This window comes from Phoca vitulina, unplaced genomic scaffold (assembly GCF_004348235.1).
Source record: "Phoca vitulina isolate PV1807 unplaced genomic scaffold, GSC_HSeal_1.0 scaffold77, whole genome shotgun sequence".
Lineage (NCBI taxonomy): Eukaryota > Metazoa > Chordata > Mammalia > Carnivora > Phocidae > Phoca > Phoca vitulina.
Window position 1 is genome coordinate 6,400,100 of NW_022589780.1, and position 22,379 is coordinate 6,422,478.

The 22,379-nt window shown below is 39.3% G+C and overlaps 1 protein-coding gene across 4 annotated transcripts in view; it reads left to right on the forward strand.

Annotated features, from left to right (window-relative positions):
* The window catches only part of ZC4H2 (zinc finger C4H2-type containing), a 67,450-nt gene that overhangs the window by 16,883 nt on the left and 28,188 nt on the right, over nt 1-22,379 (forward strand). For 2 of the 4 annotated variants that reach the window (XM_032393824.1, XM_032393825.1), the window contains exon 2: nt 970-1,080. The exons of the other annotated variants lie outside the window; for them this stretch is intronic. In XM_032393824.1, the coding sequence (XP_032249715.1) occupies nt 970-1,080 (111 nt within the window). The remainder of the gene's footprint in view (nt 1-969; nt 1,081-22,379) is intronic. 4 annotated transcript variants of the gene reach the window in all.

Below are 22,379 nucleotides of genomic sequence, written 5' to 3' on the forward strand. Positions count from 1 at the left end.
CCCTTCATTCAGTCATTGCTCTGGCAGCTTCAGCAGGCTCCTCTGTCACCTAGCTTGAGAAATTACACAGCCTCAGTGCTCACTCAACTGCCAGTTACAGGAGATCTGGTACCTCTGGAATTTAGATATGGGTAAGTCAAGCCAAACAATGCTGATCACAGGAAAGAGAATGGGAAGGAGTTGACATTTGTCAGTGAGCTGTAAGAAAGTCTTTAAACTCAACTGTTCTAAGGTATCTGCTTTTCTCAGAGTAGCTGTTTTCCCAGATGAGCAAATAAATATTAAATGGAGGAACACTTGATACTTAGGGAGTGTTCTAGCTACTAGAGAAAGCAGGAAAAGCTTGCTCCCCTTTCTTCATTCAATGACATTTACCAACCACCTGTTCTGGGCCCTACACTGGACTGGTATATTCTGTGGGGACCATTAAGGTAAATTAGACATGTTCTCAAGGATCTTAGAATTAAGGTGAATAGCTGTGATCTCTCCCCTGAGTTCCAGACTCATATATCCAACTTCCCACTTAACCAACCCCATTGGATGTGTCACTGGCATCTCAAACAACCTCCAACAGAACTTTCAATTCCACTCCCACAGCAACATTCTCCTTTCCTAGTCTACCCCATCAGTAGTAAATGTCTCCCCAACGCCAAATCTGGAATCATTCTTCATCCCTCCCTCTTTCTTTTTGAAACAATAGCGTAGTGATTAATCAAACATTAGCACACTGGTTTTGCATCAGGCTCTACCTGGAGGACCATTGAAATAGATTGCTGGGTCCCATCTCCAGTTTCTGATTCAGTAGATCGGGGTGGGGCCTATGCATATGCATTTCTAACAAGTTCCCAGGCAATAGTGTTACTACTATTTTCAGGGATCACACTTGGAAAACCACTGCATTAGTAAGACCTAGTAGGTTATACCTATATAATATATTCTGAATCTGTCCACTTCTCACCATTTTCGTAGCTCATCAACAAATCTGTGCAGTTTTCCATCCATCTTCACTACCCAGTGGCTTCACTTGATCAGCCCATCCTCAAGTTCTACACGTCCCAGCTGTCCTACCCTGCTTATTGTGTGAGTATTGGGACTAAGTCACCTCTGAAGCTGGATGACAGATGAGCTTGCCAAGTTTGGCCCAGGAATGAATATTCCATTGCCCTAGAACCTCCCCTCCTCTCTACACTTCCTACTCCATGTTAGCCAGCAAAAAGCCATTGGAAAGAAGTCAGCCAGCTGAGTGGTTTTTGTTTTGACTCAGGATTCTGTCTGGATAGCTGTGGCCTAGGAAGGTCAGATATCCTGGTTCAACAGTTAAGAAAGACTATGACCCCAGTGATTGTGGGTAACCCTAAGGAAGTATATTGTTGTTTTCCTGTGATTCTGTGGTCAAACCTGGTGCACTTTAGCCTCTTGGGAGGATTTCATTATAAAGCTTTCCACATAAAATCACATCTTTAATGACTTGGATGCTTTCCTCACTTGTAAGGCCAAATATGCCACAGGTTCTACCTCATGGAGTCATCTAAGACCTCTGTGCAAGGCTACACTGAGTTCTACTTCTCAGGTGGAATTTCCAAGGTTCCAGGAGGTTCCATGATATGCCCTGTTTCACCCTGAAAATTGGTGACTACACCAGGACAAGAATTCGCCTCCATTTGTTTATTTTCTGTCGCTTGAGATCTATCATATGAGGAAAGTTCCTTGGTATGGTGGCAAGGTTGATTAGGCTCACCACAATAGAGTCTCCACTTACTGGCTTTGTGATCTTTGGCAAGCCACTTCTCTCAGCCTCAGAATTTTCATCTGTAAAAATGAAGCTAAACATACCTATTGATATTATCATGATGGGGATTAAATTAGATGACATATAAAATGCCTAGCACAATTGCTGGAACATAGGAGACACACACACATACACACACCTACTATTATTAAACAGAACTTTTCTGAACACTCAATTTCTTCTCAGTTCCTGGCACTTATAGACTCTTAATAAATGTTGACTGAATGAATCAAATCCCCCCCCCCCCCATGGTAATGTCTTTCTTTCTCTGAGGCTACTTAAATTACAGTCAATACCCTAAACTTACTACCTATTTGGTTTCATATTGTCACTCCAAATGTAACTGCTGAGCCCTGCTTATGGCCAAAGCAGTGTGATGGATGACGGGGAGTTTACAGGAGAAGTATGAAATTGTGACAGTCTCCAGAAAGCTCTTGTGTGTATAATTATCTGGATTTTAAATTGCTTCATGTGTAAGTCTGTACATTTAGAGGACCCAGAGGACCATAGCTGCATTCTCTTGGGCTAGTTCTTTGCTCTTTTTGGACATCTGTTTCATCATCTCTGAAATGAAGAGGATGAATTTGATTGGTAGCTTTGAAATATTCTCTGAGGAGCCCTGGGAGTTCCATGGAGGTATATCACGGGCCACTCTAATAGAGTCAGGCAGAGTTGGATTTGAAGAGGGAATAAGGACTCTGGGGGTCCCACTTCCATTTCAGCCGTAACAGTTACAATTTGTTCTATTTTCTATATTGGGTCACAATTTTTTATTTGAAGGAAGAGGTCTACTCATCAGTCACCCACAAGATCCAGCACACTGTTGGAGTAAATGGTACTTGCTTAATAAACTTTCTTTGTCCACTTGATTGATAGAAAATGTGAAGAGAGGGGCGCCTGGGTGGCTCAGTCGTTAAGCGTCTGCTTTCGGCTCAGGTCATGATCCCAGCGTCCTGGGATCAAGCCCCGCATCGGGCTCCCTGCTCCGCGGGAAGCCTGCTTCTCCCTCTCCCACTCCCCCTGCTTGTGTTCCCTCTCTCGCTATGTCTCTCTCTGTCAAATAAATAAATAAAATCTTTAAAAAAAAAAAAAAGAAAATGTGAAGAGAAAGAAACTAGCATGATGTCTACTCTGTAGGTTAGAGAAAGGAGGGACATTTTCCTTAAATTTAATCTTAGCCCAAACTATCCAGTTACTGGACAGAGCATAGAAAGTGGGGCATTAGATACTGAATGTGAAGAGCATAGTAAAGGCAATTAATCACAAGGGTAACATATCTGCATTTTTTGTTTCATCATTAACCCCCTCCCTAGTCCTCCTGGGTACCTCCATTGTCCAACTCCATTAAAAATCTATTTCCTCTACACAAGCCTTCTGGTGTGTCATTTATTTTCCTGGAGAAACAGGAACAGAGTAGAAAGAGCTTAGAATTTGGGTTTAGACGGTGTTGTGCATTAAATTTAATTCTGAGTACAGTAAGAATTCATTGGAGGATATACGTTTAACAGCTCTATTGAGTTGTAATTTACATACTGTAGAAAACATCCATTTTATGTGTACAATTCAGTGGCTTTTAGTAAATTTACAGAGTTGTACAACTATCACCTCAATACAATTTTAGAACATTTCCATCATCCCATAAAAAGCCCTTATGCCCAGTTTAAATTGATCTCCATTCCCACCCACAGCTCCAGGCAACCAGTAATGCACTTTCTGTCTCTACAGATTTGCCATTACAGGACTTTGCATATAACTTAGCATGTTGGTTTTGAGGCTTATACACATTGTAGCATATGCCACTGTTTCTTTCCTTTTTATTGACAAATAGTTTTTCATTGTATGGGTACACCACATTTTGTTCATTTGCTGACCAATTAATGAGCATTTGGATTGTGTCCACCTTTCAGCTTCTATGAATATGTTTCTCTGAACATAGGCATATAAGTCATTGCATGGAAATACGTTTTATTTTTAAGATTTTATTCAAATTCCAGTTAGTTACCATACAGTATAACACTAGTTTTAGGTGTAAAATATAGCGATTCAACACTTCCATACAACACCCAGTGTTCATCACAAGTATACTCCTTAATCCCCATCACCTATTTAACCCATCCCTCCCACTCACCTCCCCTCTGATAACCATCACTTTGTCCTCTATGGTTAAGAGTCTATTTCTTGGTTTGTCTCGCTCTTTTTTCCCTCTTTCTTCATTTATTTTGTTTCTTAAATTCCACATATGAGTGAAATCATTAGGTATTCATCTTTCTTGACTGACTTGTTTCACTTAGCATAATACTCTGTAGTTCCATTCATGTCATTGCAAATAGCAAGATTTCATTCTTTTTTATGCATGAGCAATATTCCATTGTCTATATATACCATAACTTATTTATCCATTCATCAGTCAATGGGCACTTGATCTGTTCTATAATTTGGCTTTTGTAGGTAATGTTGCTATAAACATCAGGGGGCTGTTTGGGTAAATACCTAGTATTGCAATTGCTGGGTCGTAGAGTAGCTCCGTTTTTCACTTTTTAAGGAGTCTCCATGCTGTTTTCCAGAGTGGCTTCACCACTTTGCATTTTCACCATCAGTTCGAGAGGGTTCCCATTTCTCCACATCCTCGGCAACACCTAATTTTTTTTTCTGTTGTTAATTTTAGCCATTCTGACATGTGTTAGGTGATATGTCATTGTAGCTTTGATTTGTGTTTCCCTGATGATGAGTGATGTGTTGAACATCTTTGCATGTGTCTGTTGGCCATCTGGATGTCTTCTTTGGAGAAATGTCTCTTCATATCTTTTGTCCATTTCTTAACTGGGTTATTTGTTTCTTGGGTGTTTAGTTTGATAAGTTCTTTATAGATTTTGAATACTAACCCTTTATCAGATATGTCACTTCAAAATATCTTCTCCCATTCTGAAAGTTGCCTTTTAGTTTTGTTGATTATTTCCTTCACTACGCAGAAGTTTTTTATCATGATGAAGTCCCAATAGTTAAATTTTTTTTTGTTTCCCTTCCATCAAGAGACATGTCTAGTGAGAAGTTGTGACAGCCAATGTCAAAGAGGTTGCTACCTGTGTTCTCCTCAAGGATTTTGATGGATTCCTGTCTCACATTTATGTCTTTCATCCGTTTTGAATTTATTTTTGTGTATGGTATAAGAAAGTGGTCCAGTTTCATTCTTCTGCATGTCGCTGTCCAGTTTTCCCAACACCATTTGTTGAAGAGACTGTCTTTTATTCCATTGGATATTCTTTCCTGCTTTGCCAGAGATGAGTTGACCATATAGTTGTGGGTACATTTCTGGGTGTTCTACTCTGTTCCATTGATCTATGTGTCTGTTTTTGTGCCAGTACCATACTGTCTTGACGACCATACCTTTGTAATATAGTTTGAAGTCTGGAACTGTGATGCTTCCTTTCTTTTGCAAGATTGCTTTGGCTCTTCAGGGTCTTTTGCAGTTACATACAAATTTTAGGATTATTTGTTCTAGCTCTGAAAAATGCTGTGGTATTTTGATAGAGATTATATTGAATGTGTAGATTGCTTTGGGTAGTATAGACATTTTAACAATATTTATTTTTCCAGTCGATGGGCATGGAATGTTTTCCCATTTCTTTGTGTCATCTTCATTTCTTTCATAAGTGTTCTATAGTTTTCAGAGTACAAATCTTTTTACCTCCTTGGTTAGGTTTATTCCTAGGTATCTTATGGTTTGGGCTTTAATTGTAAATGGGATCAATTCCTTGGTTTCTCTTTCTGCTGCTTCATTATTGGCGTATATAAATGCAACAGATTTTTGTACATTGTTTTTGTATCCTGCAACTTTACTTAATTTGTGTATCTGTTCTAGCAATTTTGGGGTGGAGTCTTTTTGTTTTCCACACAAAATATCATATCATCTGTGAAGAGTGAGAGTTTGACTTCTTCTTTTCCAATTTGAATGCCTTTTTTTTCTTTTTGTTGTCTGATTGCTGAGGCTAGGATTTCCAGTACTATGTTAAATAACAGTGGTGATAGTGGACATTCTGGTTTTGTTCCTGACCATAAAGGAAAAGCTCTCAGTTTTTCCCCATTGAGGATGATATTAGCTGTGGGTCTTTCATATATGGACTTTATGATGTTGAGATATGTTTCCTCTATCCCTACTTTGCCGAGGGTTTTTTAACAAGAATGGATGCTATACTTTGTCAAATGCTTTTTCTGCATTGAGAGTATTCTTATTCTTTCTTTTATTAATGTGGTATATCACAATGATTGATTTGCAAATATTGAACCGCTCCTGCAGCCCATGAATAAATCCCACTCGGTCATGGTGAATAATTCTCTTAATGTACTGTTGTATTTGATTTGCTAGTATTTTGTTAGTATTTTATTGAGAATTTTTATACCCATGTTTATCGGGGATATTGGTCTGTAATACTCCTTTTAAGTGGGGTCTTTGTCACATTTTGGAATCAAGGTAATACTGGCCTCATTGAATGAGTTTGGAAGTTTTCCTTCCATTTCTGTTTTTTGGAACAGTTTCAGAAGAATAGGTATTAATTCTTCTTTAAATGTTTGTTAGAAGGGGCGCCTGGGTTGCTGAGTCAGTTAAGCATCTGCGTTCGGCTGAGGTCATGATCTCAGCGTCCTGGGATCAAGCCTGGCATCGGGCTCCCTGCTCAGTTGGGAGTCTGCTTCTTCCTCCCCCTCTGTCCCTCCTCACTGCTCATACTTTCTCTCTTGCTCTCTCTCTCTCGCTCTCTCTCTCTCTCAAATAAATAAATAAAATCTTTTAAAAAATAACTGTTTGGTAGAATTTGCCAGGGAAGTCATGTGGCCCTGGACTTATCTTTGTTGGGAGATATTGATGTGTGATTCAAATTCTTTGCTGATTATTTGTCTTTTCAGCTTTTCTGTTTCTTCCTTTTTCAGTTTTGATGGTTTATATGTTTCTTGGAATTTATCCATTTCTTCCCGATTGCCCAATTTGTTGGCATATAAGTTTTCATAATATTATCTTATAATTGTTTGTATTTTTGTGATGTTGATTGTGATCTCTCCTTTTTCATTCATGATTTTATTTGTTTGGTCTTTTCCCTTTTCTTTTTGATAGGCCTGGCTAGGAGTTTATCAATTTTATTAGTTTTGTCAAAGAAGCAGCTCCTGGTTTCATTGATTTGTTCTACTGGTTTCTGTTGTTGTTGTTGTTGTTGTTTCTACATCTTTTATTTCTGCTCCAGTCGTTATTATTTCCCTTCCTCTGCTTGGTTTAGGCTTCATTTGTTTTTCTTTTTCTAGCTCCTTTAGGTGTAAGGTTAGTTTGCTTATTTGAGATTTACCTTACTTATTGAGGTAGGCCTGTATTACTATATACTTCCCTCTTATTTCCACCTTGGCTGCATCCAAAAGATTTTGGACCATCCTGTTTTTACTTTCATTTGTTTCCATGTATTTTTTGTATTTCTTCTTTAATTTCCTGGTTTTTGAATGACCCATTCATTCTCCAGTAAGATGTTCTTTATCCTCCATGTATTTGTGGTCTTTCTAAATGTTTTCTTGTGGTTGACTTCAAGTTTCATAGCATTGTGGTCTGAAAATATACATGGTATGATCTCAATTTTTTGTACTTGTTGAGGCCTGATTTGTGACCTAGTATTTGATCTATTCTAAGGAATGTCCCATGTGCATTTCACAAGTATGTGTCCTGCTGCTTTAGGATGAAATGTTCTGAATATATCTTTTCTGTCCATCTGGTCCAGTGTGTCATTCAGTCATTGTTTTCTTGCTGATTTTCTGCTTAGATGATCTGTCCATTGATGTAAGTGGGATGTTAAATTCCCCTAGAATCACTGTATTATTATCAATGTGTTCCTTTATGTTTGTTGTTAATTGCTTTGTATATTGGGTGCTCCCAAGTCAAGGGGATAACAATTTATAATTGTTAGATCTTCTTGTTGCATAGACCCCTTTATTATGATATAGTGTCCTTCTTCATCTCTTTTTTAAAACATTTATTTATTTATTTATTTATTTATTTATTTATTTGAGAGACTGAGAGTGTATGGGGGGAAGGGGCAGAGGGAGAGGCAGAGAATCTCAAGCATTTTCCCAACTGAGCTCAGAGCCCACAGCTTGATCCCACGACCCTGAGATCATGACCCGAGCTGAAATCAAGAGCCACATGCCAAACCCACTGAGCCACCCAGGTGCTCCCCCGCTTCATCATCTCTTGTTACAGTCTTCAGTTTAAAATCTAGTTTGTCTGATATAAGTATAGCTACTCCAGCTTTCTTTTAACATCCATGAGCATGATAAATATTTCTCCATCCCCTCACTTTTAATCTGCAGGTGTCTTTAGGTCTTAAATGAGTCTCTTGTAGCCAACATGTAAAATGGGTCTTGGTTTTGTATCCATTCTGACACCCTATGTCTTTTGATTGGAGCACTTAGTCCATTTACATTCAGAATAATTAGTGATAGAAGTGAATTTAGTGCCATTTTATTGCTTGTTTTGTCATTATTTCTTGAGATTTTCTCTGTTCCTTTCTAGTCTTTTTCCTACTCAACAAGTCCCCATTAATATTTCTTGAAGGGCTATTTTAATGGTCATAAACTCCTTTAGTTTTTGTTTGTCTGGAAAATTCATGATCTCTCCTTTTATTGTTAATGAAAGCCTTGCTAGATAGCTTTCTTCTGACCTGCCATGTTTCTATGAAGAGTTCTGCTGTTAACCTTATTTGTCTTCCTTTGTAAGTTACGGACTTCTTTTCCCTTGCTGCTTTTAGTCTTGGTTTTTTTGTTTCTTTGTCTTGACTGTTTTTTGTTGTAGTTGTTGTTTTTAAATCTCTATATTTTGCAAATTTCACTACAATACATCTTGGTGTTGGCCTGCTTTTCTTGATTTTGGTGAGAGTTCTGTGTGCTTCCTGGATTTGGAAATCTGTTCATTCTCCAGATTAGGGAAGTGTTCAGCTATAATTTCCTCACATAAACCTTCTACCCCGTTTTCTCTCTGTTCTTTTTCTGGGATTCCTATGATGTGAATGCTATTACATTTCATGTAGTTATGGAGTTCAGTAAGTCTACTTTCCTGATCCAAGATTTTTTTTTTTATTTAAAATTTTTTATTGTTATGTTAATCCCCATACATTACATCATTAGTTTTAGATATAGTGTTCCATGATTCATTGTTTGTGCATAACACCCAGTGCTCCATGCAGAACGTGCCCTCCTCAATACCCATCACCAGGCTAACCCATCCTCCCAACCCCCTCCCCTCTAGAACCCTCAGTTTGTTTTTCAGAGTCCATTGTCTCTCATGGTTCTTCTCCCCCTCCGATTCCCCCCCTTCATTCTTCCCCTCCTGCTACATTCTTCTTCTTCTTTTTTTCTTTCTTAACATATATTGCATTATTTGTTTCAGAGGTACAGATCTGAGATTCAACAGTCTTGCACAATTCACAGCGCTTACCAGAGCACATACCCTCCCCAGTGTCCATCACCCAGTCACCCCATCCCTCCCACCCCACCCCCCACTCCAGCAACCCTCAGTTTGTTTCCTGAGATTAAGAATTCCTCATATCAGTGAGGTCATATGATACATGTCTTTCTCTGTTTGACTTATTTCGCTCAGCATAATACCCTCCAGTTCCATCCACGTCGTTGCAAATGGCAAGATCTCATTCCTTTTGATGGCTGCATAATATTCCATTGTATATATATACCACATCTTCTTTATCCATTCATCTGTTGATGGACATCTTGGCTCTTTCCACAGTTTGGCTATTGTGGACATTGCTGCTATAAACATCGGGGTGCACGTAGCCTTTCGGGTCCCTACTTTTGTATCTTTGGGGTAAATACCCAGTAGTGCAATTGCTGGATCATATGGTAGCTCTATTTTCAACTTTTTGAGGAACCTCCATACTGTTTTCCAGAGTGGCTGCACCAGCTTGCATTCCCACCAACAGTGTAGGAGGGTTCCCCTTTCTCCGCATCCCCGCCAACATCTGTCCTTTCCTGACTTGTTAATTTTAGCCATTCTGACTGGTGTGAGGTGGTATCTCATTGAGGTTTTGATTTGGATTTCCCTGATGCCGAGCGATATTGAACACTTTTTCATGTGTCTGTTGGCCATTTGGATGTCTTCTTTGGAGAAATGTCTGTTCATGTCTTCTGCCCATTTCTTGATTGGATTCTTTGTTCTTTTGGTGTTGAGTTTGATGAGTTCTTTATAGATTTTGGATACTAGCCCTTTATCTGATATGTCATTTGCAAATATCTTCTCCCATTCTGTCAGTTGTCTTTTGGTTTTGTTGACTGTTTCCTTTGCTTTGCAAAAGCTTTTTATCTTGATGAAGTCCCAATAGTTCATTTTTGCCCTTGCTTCCCTTGCCTTTGGCGATGTTTCTAGGAAGAAGTTGCTGCGGCTGAGGTCGAAGAGGTTGCTGCCTGTGTTCTCCTTTAGGATTTTGATGGACTCCTGTCTCACATTGAGGTCTTTCAACCATTTGGAGTCTATTTTTGTGTGTGGTGTAAGGAAATGGTCCAGTTTCATTCTTCTGCATGTGGCTGTCCAATTTTCCCAACACCATTTGTTGAAGAGACTGTCTTTTTTCCATTGGACATTCTTTCCTGCTTTGTCAAAGATTAGTTGACCATAGAGTTGAGGGTCCATTTCTGGGCTCTCTATTCTGTTCCATTGATCTGTGTGTCTGTTTTTGTGCCAGTACCATACTGTCTTGATGATGACAGCTTTGTAGTAGAGCTGGAAGTCCGGAATTGTGATGCCGCCAGCTTTGCTTTTCTTTTTCAACATTCCTCTGGCTATGCGGGGTCTTTTCTGGTTCCATACAAATTTTAGGATTATTTGTTCCATTTCTTTGAAGAAAGTGGATGGTATTTTGATGGGGATTGCATTGAATGTGTAGATTGCTCTAGGTAGGATTGACATCTTCACAATATTTGTTCTTCCAATCCATGAGCATGGAACGTTTTTCCATTTCTTTATGTCTTCCTCAATTTCTTTCATGAGTATTTTATAGTTTTCTGAGTACAGATCCTTTGCCTCTTTGGTTAGATTTATTCCTAGGTATCTTATGGTTTTGGGTGCAATTGTAAATGGGATCAACTCCTTAATTTCTCTTTCTTCTGTCTTGTTGGTGTATAGGAATGCCACTGACTTCTGTGCATTGATTTTATATCCTGCCACTTGACTGAATTCCTGTATGAGTTCTAGCAGTTTTGGGGTGGAGTCTTTGGGGTTTTCCACATAAAGTATCATATCTTCTGCAAAGAGTGAGAGTTTGACTTCTTCTTTGCTGATTTGGATGCCTTTTATTTCATTTTGTTGTCTGATTGCTGTGGCTAGGACTTTTAATACTATGTTGAATAGCAGTGGTGATAGTGGACATCCCTGCCGCGTTCCTGACCTTAGGCGGAAAGCTCTCAGTTTTTCCCCATTTAGAATGATATTCACTGTAGGTTTTTCATAGATGGCTTTTATGATATTGAGGTATGTACCCTCTATGCCTATACTCTGAAGAGTTTTGATCAAGAAAGGATGCTGTACTTTGTCAAATGCTTTTTCTGCATCTATTGACAGGATCATATGATTCTTGTTCTTTCTTTTGTTAATGTATTGTATCACGTTGATTGATTTGCAGATGTTGAACCAACCTTGCAGCCCAGGGATAAATCCAATTTGGTCGTGGTGAATAATCCTTTTAATGTACTGTTGGATCCTATTGGCTAGTATTTTGGTGAGAATTTTTGCATCCATGTTCATCAGGGATATTGGTCTGTAATTCTCCTTTTTGATGGGGTCTTTGTCTGGTTTTGGGATCAAGGTAATGCTGGCCTCATAAAATGAGTTTGGAAGTTTTCCTTCCATTTCTATTTTTTGGAACAGTTTCAGAAGGATAGGTATTAATTCTTCTTGAAATGTTTGGTAGAATTCCCCTGGGAAGCCATCTGGCCCTGGGCTTTTGTGTTTTGGGAGATTTTTGATGACTGCTTCTATTTCCTTAGTGGTTATAGGTCTGTTCAGGTGTTCTATTTCTTCCTGGTTCAGTTTTGGTAGTTGATACATCTCTAGGAATGCATCCATTACTTCCAGGTTATCTAATTTGCTGGCATAGAGTTGCTCATAATATGTTCTTATAATTGTTTGTATTTCTTTGGTGTTGGTTGTGATTTCTCCTCTTTCATTCATGATTTTGTTGATTTGGGTCATTTCTCTTTTCTTTTTGATAAGTCTGGCCAGGGGCTTATCAATCTTGTTAATTCTTTCAAAGAACCAGCTCCTAGTTTCGTTGATCTGTTCTACTGTTCTTTTGGTTTCTATTTCATTGATTTCTGCTCTGATCTTTATTATTTCTCTTCTCCTGCTGGGTTTAGGCTTTATTTGCTGTTCTTTCTCCAGCTCCTTTAGGTGTAGGGTTAGGTTGTGTACTTGAGACCTTTCTTGTTTCTTGAGAAAGGCTTGTATTGCTATATACTTTCCTCTTAGGACTGCCTTTGCTGTATCCCAAAGATTTTGAATAGTTGTGTTTTCATTTTCATTGGTTTCCATGAATTTTTTAAATTCTTCTTTAATTTCCTGGTTGACCCATTCATTCTTCAGTAGGATGCTCTTTAGCCTCCATGTATTTGAGTTCTTTCCGACTTTCCTCTTGTGATTGAGTTCTAGTTTCAAAGCATTGTGGTCTGAAAATATGCAGGGGATGATCCCAATCTTCTGGTACCGGTTGAGACCTGATTTATGACCTAGGATGTGATCTATACTGGAGAATGTTCCATGGGCACTAGAGAAGAATGTGTATTCCGTTGCTTTGGGATGCAATGTTCTGAATATGTCTGTGAAGTCCATTTGGTCCAGTGTGTCATTTAAAGTCTTTATTTCCTTGTTGATCTTTTGCTTAGACGATCTGTCCATTTCAGTGAGGGGGGTGTTAAAGTCCCCCACTATTATTGTATTGTTGTCGATGTGTTTCTTTGCTTTTGTTATTAATTGCCTTATATAATTGGCTGTTCCCATGTTAGGGGCATAGATATTTACAATTGTTAGATCTTCTTGTTGGATAGACCCTTTAAGTACGATATAGTGTCCTTCCTCATCTCTTATTACAGTCTTTGGTTTAAAATCTAATTTGTCTGATATAAGGATTGCCACCCCAGCTTTCTTTTGGTGTCCATTAGCATGGTAAATGGTTTTCCACCCCCTCACTTTCAATCTGGGGGTGTCTTTGGGTCTAAAATGAGTCTCTTGCAGACAGCATATCGATGGGTCTTGTTTTTTAATCCAATCTGATAGCCTGTGTCTTTTGATTGGGGCATTTAGCCCATTTACATTCAGGGTAACTATTGAAAGATAGGAATTCAGTGCCATTGTATTGCCTGTAAAGTGACTGTTACTGTATATTGTTTGTGTTCCTTTCTGGTCTATGTTGCTTTTAGGCTCTCTCTTTGCTTAGAGGACCCCTTCCAATATTTGTTGTAGGGCTGGTTTCGTGTTTGCAAATTCCTTTAGTTTTTGTTTGTCCTGGAAGCTTTTTCTCTCTCCTTCAATTTTCAATGACAGCCTAGCTGGATATAGTATTCTTGGCTGCATATTTTTCTCATTTAGTGCTCTGAATATGTCCTGCCAGTCCTTTCTGGCCTGCCAGGTCTCTGTGGATAAGTCTGTTGCCAATCTAATGTTTCTACCATTGTAGGTTACATATCTCTTCTCCCGAGCTGCTTTCAGGATTTTCTCTTTGTCTCTGAGACTCGTAAGTTTTACTATTAGATGTCGGGGTGTTGACCTATTTTTATTGATTTTGAGAGGGGTTCTCTGTGCTTCCTGGATTTTGATGCCTGTTTCCTTCCCCAAATTAGGGAAGTTCTCTGCTATAATTTGCTCCATTATACCTTCTGCCCCTCTCTCTCTTTCTTCTTCTTCTGGGATCCCAATTATTCTAATGTTGTTTCGTCTTATGGTATCGTTTATCTCTCGAATTCTGCCCTCGTGATCCAGTAGTTGTTTATCTCTCTTTTTCTCAGCTTCTTTATTTTCCATCATTTGGTCTTCTATCTCACTGATTCTTTCTTCTGCCTCATTTATCCTAGCAGTTAGCGCCCCCATATTTGATTGCACCTCATTGATAGCCTTTTTGATTTCTACTTGGTTAGATTTTAGTTCTTTTACTTCTCCAGAAAGGGTTTCTCTAATAACTTCCATGTTTTTTTCAAGCCCAGCTAGTATCTTTAAAGTGATGATTCTGAACTCTAGATCCGACATCGTACTAATGTCCGTATTGAGTAGGTCCCTGGCAGTCGGTACTACCTCTTGTTCTTTTTGTTGAGGTGATTTTTTCCGTCTTGTCATTTTGTGCAGAGGAGAATAGATTAATGAGAGAACAAAATGCTAGCAGGGTAACAAGGTCCCCATAAAATATACTCTAAACAAATCAGAAAAGACCTGAAGCAGTGGGAAAAGAAAGGGAAAGAGAGAAAAAAGAAAAAGAAAGAAAAAAAGAAAAAGATAAAGATAAAAACAAACAAAAGCAGGACAAAACAAAACAAAACAAAAACAGAATGTGATCAAATATGATCAGGCTGGATTATAGATTAGTGCCACACACTAGATTTTGGGTGTATTTTGGTCTGTTAAAAGAAAGTCCCTCCCAAAATTTTAAAGAAAGAAAAACTTATATATGTACAAAAATAAGGGTTGATATGATGAAGGGATGGAATATGACTGTAGGATGGAAATTATAAAAATTTTTAAAAAGGATTTGATAAGTTGTTTGAAAAAAGAAAGAATAGGATTAAAAAAAAAAAGAAAGAAAAAAGGGAGAGAATGTGATCAGGCAGGGGAGTAGAAAAAAACCATACACTAGAGATTTAGAGTATATTTTGATCTGTTAGAAGAAACTATCTCAAGATTTTAAAGAGAGAACAACTTATATATATATATGCCAAAAATACGGGTAACTACTATGAAGGGATAGAATATGACTTTAAAAATGAAAAATAAAAATGTTTTTTTTTTTAAAAAGGGATTGATAAGATGTTGGTTGAAAAAGGGAAAAAGAAAAATTCAAAAAAAAAGAAAAAAGGAAAAAAGAAAAAAAGACAGTTAAAAAAAATAATTAACTTTGAAAGACTAAAGAATCATGGTAAAAAAGCCATGAATTCTATGTGCAGTATTCCCCTAGCGCTGGAGTTCTGCCGTTCTCATTGATCGGTAAACTTGGTCTTGGCTGGCTGTTCTCGCTGATCTTCTGGGGGAGGGGCCTGTTGCCGTGGTTCCCAAATGTCTTTGCCGGAGGCAAAATTGCCCCGCCCTTGCCGGTCCAGGCTAAGTAATCTGCTCAGGTTTGCTCTCCGGAGCTTTTGTTCCCTGCAAGCTTTCCGTACAGCTTTGGAGGCGGAGAGTGAAAATGGCGGCCTCCCAGTCTCCGCCCCGGCGGAGCCGAGAACTCGGGGTCCCGCTCCTCAGCGAGCCCCCAGAGAAAAGCAGTCAGTCACTCCCGTCTCCCCGGTCTCCGGCCGCACTCCACGCTCACCCGGCCTGTGACCGCGCCTTTCTATCTGGCACCCGACCCCGGGTGGAGTCTCCAAACCCAGCAGATCCCCGCAGTGCGCTCCCGCACCTCTCCTCCTGGGGGAAGAAGGTGAGTCTCCCCGGATCTGCCGCTTGTTGGGTCCCTGCTGGAGGAGCAGTGGCCCGACTGTGCCGCGGATCACGGTTTATAGCAACCCCGAGCTGAGAGCCCGCGCCCAGGCTCCGTCTCTGCAGCCGGCTTCCCTGCTCCGATACCTGGGAGCTCTGCCGCACTCAGGCACCCCCGGTCTTTCTGTGACCCCGAGGGTCCTGAGACCACACTGTCCCGCGAGGGTTCCACCCCCCACTTCGCCACCAGAGTGACGTCCCTCAGCGGAGCAGACTTCTAAAAGTTCCGATTTTGTGCTCCGTGGCTCTATCACTTGCCAGAAGCGGCTGACGGAGGCCCCTCCCCCCCCGTCTATCCTCCCGAATATCGCCTCGGATTCACTTCTCCGCAAGTCCTACCTTCCAGAAAGTGGTCGCTTTTCTGTTCAGAGAGTTGTTGCTATTCTTTTCTTCGATCTCCTGTTGAGTTTGTAGGTGTTCAGAATGGTTTGATCCCTATCCAGCTGAATTCCTGAGAGGAGACGAAATCCAGGTCTCCTACTCCTCCGCCATCTTGCTCCGCCCCCTGATCCAAGATTTTTCTTTCCCTCTTTTGATCAGCTTCATTATTTTCCATAATTCTATTTTCTGTATCACTTATTTGTTCCTCTGTTTGTTCCATTCTTGAGTTCATTATATCCAGTTGGTTTTGGATCTTGGTTATTGCATTTTTCATTTCAGGCTGATTCATTTTTGGCTCCTTTATCTCTGTGGTATGGATCTCCCTGACGTCATCTATGCTTTTCTGAAGCCCAGCTATTATCCTTATAATTGTTGCTTTAAATTCTGAATCAGGACTATTACCTATATCTCTTTCAATTAGATCCCTGGCCATGAGCTTTTCTTGTTCTTCCTTTTGGGATAAATTTCTCTATTTGGCATTTTGTCTAGGTCTTGGTCATCTTCTCTGTGCTAGGAAAGCCTGTTATGTTTCCTGCTCCTGAGAGTAATGGCTTTATGAAGAAGAGGTCATATAATGTCCAGAGCCTGGTGCTTCAGGAATTGTCTCTTGTGTATGCCGCGTGCACTCTGGTTCTGTGTTATGGCTGCTCTATCAAGTCAGTCCTCTACAGAGCTTTTTCTTACCTGCAGTGGGGAGTGTTTGTACCTTGGCCCGAGTGTGACGAGTTTTAACTTAGGAGTGCTCTGGTCTGCTTGTTATAAAAGACCTGATACTATTTCCACCAGTGCTGAAGCTTTGCAGAACTTTATGGTCAGTAGACATGGTGTGTACTGGGTTTGTGCTGGTCTTCTGGGGGAGGGTCCCAGTACACTGGTTCTCAGCCACACTTGCTTGAGAAAAGCAGTACCAGCAAAGCACAGGGGAGGCAAGGCTTCATTTAAGAAATTTAGGCCTCCAGTGTTGGCCCTGTGCTATTTATTGAAGTTAAATTATGCTAAGGGGCAGGGGAGGGAAATGGCACCAGCCAGCTTCTTTGTCTTCAGAGAGGGTAATTCATGTTCACTGCTGTCAGGGAAGCCCTCCTAGAGGAGTGAATAAATTTCCCTCATGCATCCTAAGCATTTTTCAGATCACTGCTTACACACTGTCTGTATCCAGGTCACTTGCTGGTCTGGAGAAGTGCAGTGAGGTTATCCCATCCAGGCCAGCTGAGTTTTAAAACTCCAAAGTTTAGAGACCTGGCATGGTGGGGACCCATTCTGGTCTTCTGGGGGAGGGTCTTACCATGCTGGGATTGATGCAGATTTGACCCAAAAAAGCAGTTGCACCAGAGCTCAGGCACGTGGAATTTGGAGCAAAGCAAGTTGTTTTGCTAAGCGGCTAGTGTCTGGGTTAGCCACCCTTAGCAGATGTCTCTGTGCCTATGCTGAGGGGCAGGGGAGGGTAATGTCCCCCGCTAGCTCCTTTGTCCCCAGAGAGGCAATGCCAGCTCTCTCAGATGTGCTCCAAGAAGGGGGAACTGTCTCTCCCAGTGTGTCCCAGGATATCCTGATGTGGTGCCATCTGCCCCCTGGGTTACAACCTGACTGCCTTCTCTACAGGAGCACTGCAGTGTCCTCAGTGCTATATACTAGCTACACCATGGACCTCTAAAACTCCAGTCTTTGAGCTCTGCTGGTTGAAAAAAACCAAAAAATCAACCCCTCTTGTTTTCCCAGTCAATGGCTTTGGAGAAGTGTTTTCCTTGTGTGATCCCCTGTGCTCTTCTCTTCTCCCTCTCTCTCTCTCTAATCTCCACAAAGAATCTGTTTCTTGATTTACCTCTCTCTTTTTTCCCCTTTGCTTGTTTGTTTTGTTTTTTAAATTCCACATATTAGTGAAATTATATGGTATTTGTCTTTCTCTGACTACTTATTTCATTAGTATAATATACTCTAGCTCCATCCATGTTGTTACAAATGGCAAGATTTGATTCTTTTTGATGGCTGAGTAATATTCCATTGTGTGTGTGTGTGTGTGTGTGTGTGTGTGTGTGTGTGTGCACACACACGCGTGCACGCACGTGTGGATCCATCCATTCATCAGTTGATGGACACTTGGGATATTTCCATAATTTGGCTATTGTACATAATGCTTCTATAAACACTGGGGTGCATTATTCCTTTGAATTAGTATTTTTATATTTTGGGGTAAATACCTAGTAGTGTAATTGCTGGATCATAAGGTAGTTCTATTTTTCACTTTCTGAAGAACCTCCATACTGTTTTCCAGAGTGGCTGCACCACTTTGCATTCCCACCAACAGTGCAAGAGGGTTCTCATTTCTCCACATACTCTCCAACACCTGTTGTTTCTTGTGTTGTTGATTTTAGTCATTCTGACAGGTGCGAGGTCATATTTCATTGTAGTTTTGATTTGTATTTCCCTGATAATGAGTGATGTGTTGAACATCTTTTCATGTGTCTGTTGGCCATTCTGATGTCTTCTTTGGAAAAATATCTATTCATGTCTTCTGCCCATTTTTTAATTGGTTTATTCGTTTTTTTGGGTGTTGACATTTATAATTCTTTATATATTTGGATACTGCCCCTTATTAGTTATGTCATTTGCAAATATCTTCTCCCATTCCATAGGTTGCCTTTTAGTTTTGTTGATTATTTGCATGGAAATACATTTTAATTTCTCCTGGTTAGATTCCTAGGAGTGGAATTTCTGGGTCCTATGATAAGCATACATGTAACATTTTATGGCATTGGAAACTGTTTTCCAAAGTATTGTGGCACTTTCCATCACTAGAAGTAGTGTATGAAGATTGCACTTGTTCTGTATCCCTGACACTTGTTAGTTGGGTGTCTAAAAAAGGACATTTTAGCCACCATAGTGGTGTGAAGTAGTAATTCTTTGTAGTTTACTATAGTTAATTTGCATTTCTCTAATGACCAATTGTGTTGAGCATCTCCTTCATGGGATTATTTGCCACCCATATATCTTCTCTGGTGAAATGCCTATTCATACCTTTGGCCTATTTTTCAATTGAGTTGTTTGTTTACTTATTATTAATTTTTTTTTTTTTTATATTCAGGATACAAGTCCTTTAGATACATGCATCACAAAGATGGTTTCCCAATCTGTGACTTGTCTTTTCATTCTCTTAACTGTCTTTTGAATTGCAGAATTTCTTAATAGTGATGAAGAAGTCTAAATCTCTAGTATTTTCTTTTATGGGTTGCATTTTTGTAAAATAAGTCTTTGCCTAAGAAAAATTCACAAAAATTTTCTCCTATGTTTATGTCGCAAATATTTTCTTCTGAGTTTTCTTCCAGAAAGTTTATTTTTTTAGGTTTTACACATAGGCCTATGATCCATTTCCATTTAATTGTGTATATGATGCAGAATGTAAGTCAAATTTATTTATTTGTTTGTTTGTTTATTTATTTATTTATATTCTGCATGTGAATATACAGTTGTAGTTGTATCAGGACCAGTTGTTGAAAGGACATTCTTTCTCCACGGCATTGTTTTTACACCTTTGTCAGAAATCAGTTGTCCATAGGGTGCCTGGGTGGCTCAGTTGGTTAAGCGACTGCCTTCGGCTCAGGTCATGATCCTGGAGTCCCTGGATCGAGTCCCGCATCAGGCTCCCTGCTCGGCAGGGAGTCTGCTTCTCCCTCTGACCCTCCCCCCTCTCATGTGCTCTCTCTCATTCTCTCTCTCTCAAATAAATAAATAAAATCTTTAAAAAAAAAAAAAAAAAAAAAAAAAAAAGAAATCAGTTGTCCATATATTTGTAGGTTTGCTTCTGGACTTTCTGTTTTGCTTCATAGTTCCATTTGTGTATCTTTATGACAATATGTCAGTGTTGCTTTTAAAATTTATTACTGAAGTATAATGGACCTATAATGTTATATTAGCCTCAGGTATATAAAAGAGTAATTCAACCATTCTGTACATTACTAATTGTTCACTACTGTAATTGTTGTTACCATCTGTCACCATACTACATTATTACAATATTATTGACTATATTTGTTGTGCTGTACTTTTCATCTCCATGACTTATTTATTTTATAACTAGACTTTGTACTTTTTAATACCCTTTATCTATTTCACCCAGCTTCCCCCTCCACCTTTTCAGTGGTACCCACCAGTTTGTTCTCCATTTTCAATAGTTTCTGTTTTTTGTTTATTTGTTTTATTTTTTGATCCCACTTATGAGTGGAATCATATGGTATTTGTCTTTGTCTGAGTTATTCTACTTAGCTGAATGCCCTCTAAGTCCATCCATATGTTACAATGGCAAGATCTCATTCTTTTTATGACTGATTAATATTCCATTATATATTTCTATACCACATTTTCTTTATGCATTCATCTATTGGTAGACACTTGCATTGCTCCCATTTCTTGATGTTGTAAATAAAACTCAATAAATACAGAGGTTCATATATCTTTTTGAATTAGTGATTTTGTTCTTTGTGTAAATACCCAGTAGTGGAATTATTGGATCATATGTTATTACTATTTTTAATTTTTGGGGGGGAACTACAAACTGTTTTTCACTGTGGGTGTACCAATTTACATCACCAACAACAATGTATGAGGGTTCCTTTTTCTCCACATTCTCACCAAGTACTTATTTCTTTTCTTTTTTATTCTAGCTATTCAGATTCTCTGCCCATTTTTAATCAGATTACTTGTTTTTTTATGTGTCTCTTGATTTGTATAAGTTCTTTATATATTTTGGATATTAACCTCTTATCAAATATATCATTTTCAAATATCTTCCTTCATTTAGTAGTTTGCCTTTTCATTTCATTGATGGTTTCCTTTGCTTTTTATTTTAGTATTGTCCCAATAGATTATTTTTTGCTTTTGTTTTCCTTGCCTGAGGAAACATATCCATAAATATGTTGCAAAGGCTGATGTCCAAGAGGTTATTGCTCGTGTTCTTTCTTAGAAGTTTTATGGTTTCAGGTCTCACATTTAGATCTTTTATCCACTTTGAGTTTATCCTGTTTTTGTGTGGGCATAAAAACAGCTCATATATCCCTGCCTCTATGTATAAGTCCACCAATACTATTGGATTTGTGCCCCACTGTTAAGACCTTATTTAACCTTATGCTTCCCTAAAAATCTTCTCTCCAAATACTGTCACTTTGGAGGTTAAGGTTTGAATATATGTATTTTAGAAGGACCAATGCATTCTTTACTTTCCACTGTATGCTCGCCCAGGCACATTCTTCTCATGTGCAAAGGTCATTCATTCCTTCCTATAACTCCAAATGTCTTAATCCATTGCAGCATGTATGCCGAGCCCATAATCTCATCTAAATATCATCTAAATTAGGTTTGGGTGAGACTTGTGGTATGATTCATCCAGAATCAAAATTCCTCTCCATCTGTGAAAGCAGACAAATTATCTGTTTCCCAAGTATAGTGGTAGGGCAGGTATAGGATAGACATTCCCTTTTTAAGAAGGAGAAATCAGAAAGATCAGATTGATGGGTCCCAATGAAGTACAAAAACCTAGCATGTTAAATTCCATTACATTTTTAAGGTTCAAGAATCAACTTCTTTGGCTAGACAATTTGAGCAGCATCACCCCTACAACTCCTTGTGGCAGCCACACCCTGACAGCTCTTTGCAGTCACCTTTTTCCTGAGGCACTAGTCAGAGGCATCCTGGCCTATTGAAACTGAGGAGGGGAACCCACCCATTGAAACTGAGGAGTAAACAGCCTTGCCCCCTGGGTCTGTTAGGTCTGGGCCTATGGTGGGAGTGGCAGCCCTGATGATCTTTGAATTATATTCAGCATAATTCTTCCCTTTACTTGAAAGATAAAGCATGTTTGAGCCAAATAACTCTGTTGTTCTTTCCTGTAGAATCCCAGAGTTCCAAAAATTTTATTTTATATTTCTCCTTTCCTTGGTCCATACTGACAGTGTCATATTTCTATTCCTGAAGTCTGCTGAGATACCTGATTAAAATGATAAGTAATCTCCTCATAGAGTGATTTCCAGCCACATCCTTGGTGTTCTTTCCATAACATGTTTTATCATATTTTGCAATATAGATAGAATTAGAGTTTTCTAAATCTTCAAGTTCTGGTTCCTTTTTGCTTAATGATTCTTTCAGTTTCTCCTTCTCCTCTTGCATTTAACTGTAAGCAACAAGGAGAAGCCAAGCCTTACCTTCAACATTTTCTTTAAAAATCTCTTCAGCTAGGGCGCCTGGGTGGCTCAGTTGGTTAAGCAACTGCCTTCAGCTCAGGTCATGATCCTGGAGTCCCGGGATCGAGTCCCGCATCGGGCTCCCTGCTCGGCAGGGAGTCTGCTTCTCCCTCTGACCCTCCCCCCTCTCATGCTCTCTCTCTCTCATTCTCTCTCTGAAATAAATAAATAAAATCTTTAAAAAATAAAATAAAATAAAATAAAAATCTCTTCAGCTAAAAACCCAATGTCATTGCTCACATTTACTACCTTTCACAAAACAATAGAACAA